The sequence below is a fragment of the Cynara cardunculus genome (assembly GCF_001531365.2).
Source record: "Cynara cardunculus var. scolymus isolate 2C chromosome LG 11, CcrdV1, whole genome shotgun sequence".
Classification (NCBI taxonomy): Eukaryota; Viridiplantae; Streptophyta; class Magnoliopsida; order Asterales; family Asteraceae; genus Cynara; species Cynara cardunculus.
The window spans coordinates 8711856-8717249 of record NC_037538.1 but is presented as its reverse complement, the minus strand read 5'-3'; the positions used below and the strand labels follow the sequence as shown (position 1 = coordinate 8717249).

The following is a 5394-nucleotide window of genomic DNA, read 5'->3' as shown; positions in this document are numbered from 1 at the left end:
CAGTTTCTAAAATTGAAATGTACTTTGCAGTATTATATAGAAAGTTCACAAAAAAAGGTCCCCTGTATTCATGTATAAGATAATTACAAAAACTAACAATGTTACTCTTGAAAGATGACTCATATTCCATGAGTATTGATGATCTCATACATATGGGATACAATTCTAACACCAAATTCTGTGCATTTCTCTGGAAGTGCATACCTAAAACACAAAAATATCAATATCATTTGAACAACACTTCAAGCCTCATCTTGTAGATATAAGATATGATCAAAAACTCATCATACACACGGTGCTTCTTCGAGCTTCATAAACAAGTCCTGGAGATCGAAATGTTATCAACTTTGATGGGATTAAGCCTTGCAAACTGAGAATCATATGATCGAAAAACAACTGAAGAAAAAACTATGGTTCGCTAAACAGATAATGGAGCAGCGGAGCAACCACTGCTGTACTCAAACTGTTTCCCAGCAATGCATAACTGCAGAAACAAAACAGTGAGCTTAATCTTTAAAATTAATAATTCAAAAACCAATGCAAGTAATGTTTTATTAGATACATAAATGGATGGTTTAAGAATGCTTTCATATATCTAAGAAAAAAGTTTGGTTCATGAGGGGAAATGAAAATTAGAATGAATATTCATTCGTGCAACTTTAACCTGTAATGAAAATCTGGGCTTTGCCGGGGATTGGGCCTATTATGTTATATAACACCAAACAGTTTCTTTTATTTTCAATCACATTAATGACAACTTAATACTATAACCAAACACCCCCTAGAGTACAAACAAAATGCAAGCATATTGTGAATCAAATTGAATACCATCCATTTATTTCTAATGACAATTAGAAAGTTTATATAATTTTAACATGAAATTTTGCCAAAAAATGAAGCATTACAAATTTTAACCGGATGTTATGAAAAAGAAAGTGATGCAATTTTCATGAAAGGAAGGGGCTAATGATGCTATCAAGTTTTAGGAGTGTAGGTTCATTCTTTTTCTCTCTTGTACCACTCTGTTCTACAAAAGAAAGGCCCGTGTTTGACTTTTTAGAGACTAGCTTTAACTTCAAAATTCATAAAAAAAAATCCAATAGTATAAAAAAATAGAAAAAGTACCATGAATTTTAAGACTTAATGCATTTTGATGGTGGTGATACGGAAAAATGGCATTTTCAGCATCTGGAAAGAATCCATGTGTTCCGAAAAAGAGAGTACAAGCTTGACTTTTGAAAGCCAAACATCATGGTCTACAACTTGCAAATTTATGATTAGATTAAACTGAGTAAAATGAAACTAGTATGGGATAAAATGTGTGTCGTTTGTAGACTGAACTATGTAAATAGCACTCGAATAAGGGGATGAAATCGTGCAAAAGTCGATATAAAATTTGACTTAGAATATTTTTGACATGTAAAAGTCAAAGTGAACTCTCTTTTTAGAACAGAGGATGTATGTTAATTTGGGCGTTATCTGCTCTCATAGTGGAAACAAGAATCCGGAATAATAAAGTATGAATCACACTTTTGAAGTATTACATGCAAATTATCAATCTCCATTTTCACCATGCAAAAATGCAAGGGTATAAAAAGGTTTAATCAACATACCGTTGTCGAAGGGTTACATGTTCTGGAAACTCAAATTCCTTGGGGAAAGAATGCAAATTTGAAACCTGCAATATAACTTTCTTATGAGCTTGTGAAACGAATAAAGGATCACCACCAAGAAAACCAATAAGGACTAAAAAAGAACAAATTGCATTAGACAACTACAGACCTCTCTAGGCGTAAAGTATCTGAGGCAAAGTTCCTCCAATGATGTTTTGTCTCTCGTCTTTGGCTGCAAATGGTTCATAGGGAGAAAAAAGTCAGCATATAAGATTGGGTGCCTAACAATGCAAGTCATAATCTGAATAACAACTAATGCCTTTCAAAGGCAGAGAGAGAATGCATACATACTGCCATTAAGTAAGAGTGATTTGCTTATTGAACTATTTTACATAACCTCTCATTCTTGTGATGTGTAGTAGCCTTTGCATTTTCACAAAAAAGATGGTTTACTTGCAACAAAAAGCTATGCATGATTGCAGAAATTTACCATAACGGTTGTTAATAGAGATCCAGTGCCCTTCACATAACGATAATAACTCTTTGTGAAGCAACAGCAGCGCTTTGAATCAGGATAGACGATATCTATACCACTTTAAGGAACAACATTTGCATCAAGAGACAGCTATGGATTAAAACTATTTTGAGGTTATAAATGTACATAAAACAAACAACTTGATATCAAGGATACCCATGGCACTTCCCCATCTTTCTATCAAGTTTGATGGAACAAAGTACTGCTTTAAAGAACTTTCATCTGAACAAGTATCTGGTGGAAAACTTGTTCCATTTTCGACCTGGTTCATGGAGTTCCCAAATTCCAAAAATCTTTCTATAGGAAGACATGTTTGGAGCATCTTATCAGAAGTACTTGTTAATTGACCATTTTCACTGATTGATATGCTCTCATTGCAACCTACTAACAGTTCTGGCACATGAAGAAGCTGCCGATTGAACTCTGGGTTGCAGAAGGATGATGGCTTTCTTTTGGCCTGCAAAGCATGCATAACAAATACAATTAAATTCAAGACTCTCGGGATTTTTCATGTGATACTTTGAAATTGTTAATCAACACGACGCTCTGTTTTCTTTGTTTTGGTTGACATACCAGGCAAAAGTAACGGGGACGGGAGTACGGCACACCAAACTGCAGTGGGCTTAATATAAATTCCTGCATTTCAAATTGGCTTTCCTCGAGTATCTGAACCATCTTTTGATGTGTATCAGATGTCTGAAACAAAACAACAATTTAGTAAATGAACAATGCATTGGCAATATAATTTCATAAATTGAGCTCAAATTTTGATTCCAAACCTCAAATCCAACAACATTCTCAACAAAGAGCATGACCGGAGGTAGCATCAACTGCGGAATGATTTCAAGAATTCTGAGAAAAGAGGAGGCCCGAGCATCAGCAGATTGTTTCTGAAGACCTAAAAAGACAGGCTTAGTTTGGGATACATTATAATCAATGAAATCATCATCGGACAAAATGGGAAATGCAATAACTATCTGAACCTAACCTTGTCGGGTATACGGTTGGCATGGTGGAGAAAGAAGCCACACGTTTGCGCAGTAACGATCAAGATCAGCAGCAGTCAATGTCTGAATGTTACCCTATATCCACCTCGAAAAATGAAGAAAAATAACCATCTGAACAATATTGACAACATCATTATACATTTACACAGACAGTACCTTTCAACATCTACATCTTTTCATTTTGTAGTACTTGTTATGCCTTAAATTCGTTATCAATTTTTAGCATGAACTATAGAATCTACATCATATTTGAGTCAAAGGTAACTGTCTGTGTCCCTCGATCGGAATGCTATGTTCAAAGACACACCTGAAATGGCCGATGCCCAAAATTATGCTCATAAACATCATTAGCCAAGTCGTTTATGTCGAAAGCTTCAACCATTTCGGTTTGCAATCCAGCCTTCATCACCGAATACCTCTGTTCAAGTTCCATGCCTCAAATATTATTCCAAAGAGAAATTTTCAATAAGAAGCCAAGATATAACTAGAGAGAAAGTTGTGGTTGGCTTACCATGCCACCAATGCCACTGTAAAATTCGAGCACCCGCCATGGCTGTTTTGCGGGCAAACCACCCTCTTCTTCCATAAGTGTGTTCCTGATGTGCAGTTTAGGGCTTTGACCGGCTTGTCTACGGATTAGTCGTACCCAACTGAAAAAGAGAAGAGAAAAAAAAAAGGGAATATTTAATTAAATTGAGTAAACTACAATTTTCGTCCCTCTGGTTTGTTTAGATTTCAATTTTTGTCCTTATACTTTGAAATTATGATTTGTTTCTATAGTTAAACAATTCATTGCTGGCTTTCTCCTCGATAGGGACAGACTTATGTATGTTTGCGTAGACTTCTGTGCATTCGCTCAACTTGTTTTTGCAAGTATGACCTTTTTTTAAGTTATGAAATATGCACTCGCTGAACTTTGAGAAATGCTATGAATTATTAGAAAACATAAGAAAAATCGAAAAAAAAAAATCTTAAAATCAACCAAATAACCCGAAGAGATTCTATCGAAATCAACAAAAAAAAAACTTTCCCCTCAAAATCAACAACGAAACTTAAAAAATCTTTTGAATGGTGAAATTTAGCTTAAAACATATTGAACAATTGTGTGCGGACCTTTGATCAAACCTTAAATGTGCATGCTCGACAAAAATCCTAGGTGTGCTAGTGCTTCTCGAGACAATTCACGACAATTAAGTATGAGATATAAAAATAGCAATAAAATATAAACTATATTTACTTAAATATCAATGAATTATAAACCATATAAATGGAAAAAGTGACGAATTATAAACTATAAGGATAAAGATCGTTTTTTAAACACAAGGATGAAAATAGCAACTTTTAACAAACCGGAAGGATTAAAAACGTAATTTACTCTAAATGTTAATTTAAATTAATTTTTAACCCCTACAAAATAAGAAAGGGAAAAGTACAATAAAAACCAATGAACTTTCTTGTTTGGAATGATTAAGTYYTTGAACTTTTTTTTGGAACAAATAAGTCCTTGAACTTTCCAAAACATGTTAAATAAGTCCTCAGACATTCCAAAAAATGTTAAATAAGTCCTTGGACATTCTAAAATATGTTAAATAAGTCCTTAGACATTCCAAAAAATATTAAATAAGTCCTTGGACAATTTTTGGAACAAATAAGTCATTGAACAATCCAAAACATGTTAAATAACTTCTTGAACTTTTATAGAACATGTTGGATACATTCTCATAACTTGTACAACTAGTTAAAATGGTAATTATTTTTTGTAAATGTAAGTATTTTTTTTATATTTGTTTAATTTTATARATCTAAATACTTTTTGGTTCAAAAAATATTTAGGGGCTTAATCGTTCAAAATATGAATGTTCATTGAGTTTTTTTTCGGATTTTTTTCCACTATTTTACCACTTTATTTTTTTCAAAAAGTTATTTAACATGTTTTGGATTGTTCAAGAACTTATTTGTTTCAAAAATTTTCCAAGGACTTATTTAACATTTTTTGAAATGTCTAAGGACTTATTTGTTCCAAAAATTGTCCAATGACTTATTTAACATATTTTGGAATGTTCAAGAACTTATTTAACATGTTTTGAAAAGTCAAAGGACTTATTTATTCCAAAAAAAATTTAAGGACTTAATCATTCCAAACAAGAAAGCTCATTGGTTTTTATTGTACTTTTCCCGATAAGAAAATAACGAAGCTGTCAAGAAAGGAGCTGGAGTGGAGAGTGGAGACACCACAGAC

The 5394-nt window shown here is 33.2% G+C and overlaps 1 protein-coding gene across 3 annotated transcripts; it reads right to left on the bottom strand.

Moving 5' to 3' along the window:
• On the bottom strand, window positions 1–3741 carry LOC112521000 (tRNA (cytosine(38)-C(5))-methyltransferase-like). 3 transcript variants are annotated; one of them, XR_003070079.1, is made up of 11 exons: window positions 3667–3741; window positions 3463–3573; window positions 3137–3230; window positions 2928–3046; window positions 2722–2844; window positions 2305–2605; window positions 2104–2198; window positions 1783–1845; window positions 1614–1678; window positions 291–484; window positions 1–204 (listed from the first exon to the last, which is right to left on the bottom strand). XR_003070079.1 is itself a non-coding variant. In XM_025129622.1 (10 exons), exons 1-10 carry the CDS (start codon window positions 3739–3741, stop codon window positions 409–411), a joined length of 1122 nt encoding a protein of 373 aa, XP_024985390.1. In that variant the 3' UTR covers window positions 1–408. The 3 variants fall into 3 exon arrangements, 2 of the variants coding, with proteins under 2 accessions (XP_024985390.1, XP_024985391.1); XM_025129622.1 differs by having other exon boundaries at window positions 1–484; XM_025129623.1 differs by lacking the exons at window positions 1–204; window positions 291–484; window positions 3667–3741 and adding an exon at window positions 506–1256 and having other exon boundaries at window positions 3463–3605.
• Between the last annotated feature and the right edge of the window lie 1653 nt (window positions 3742–5394).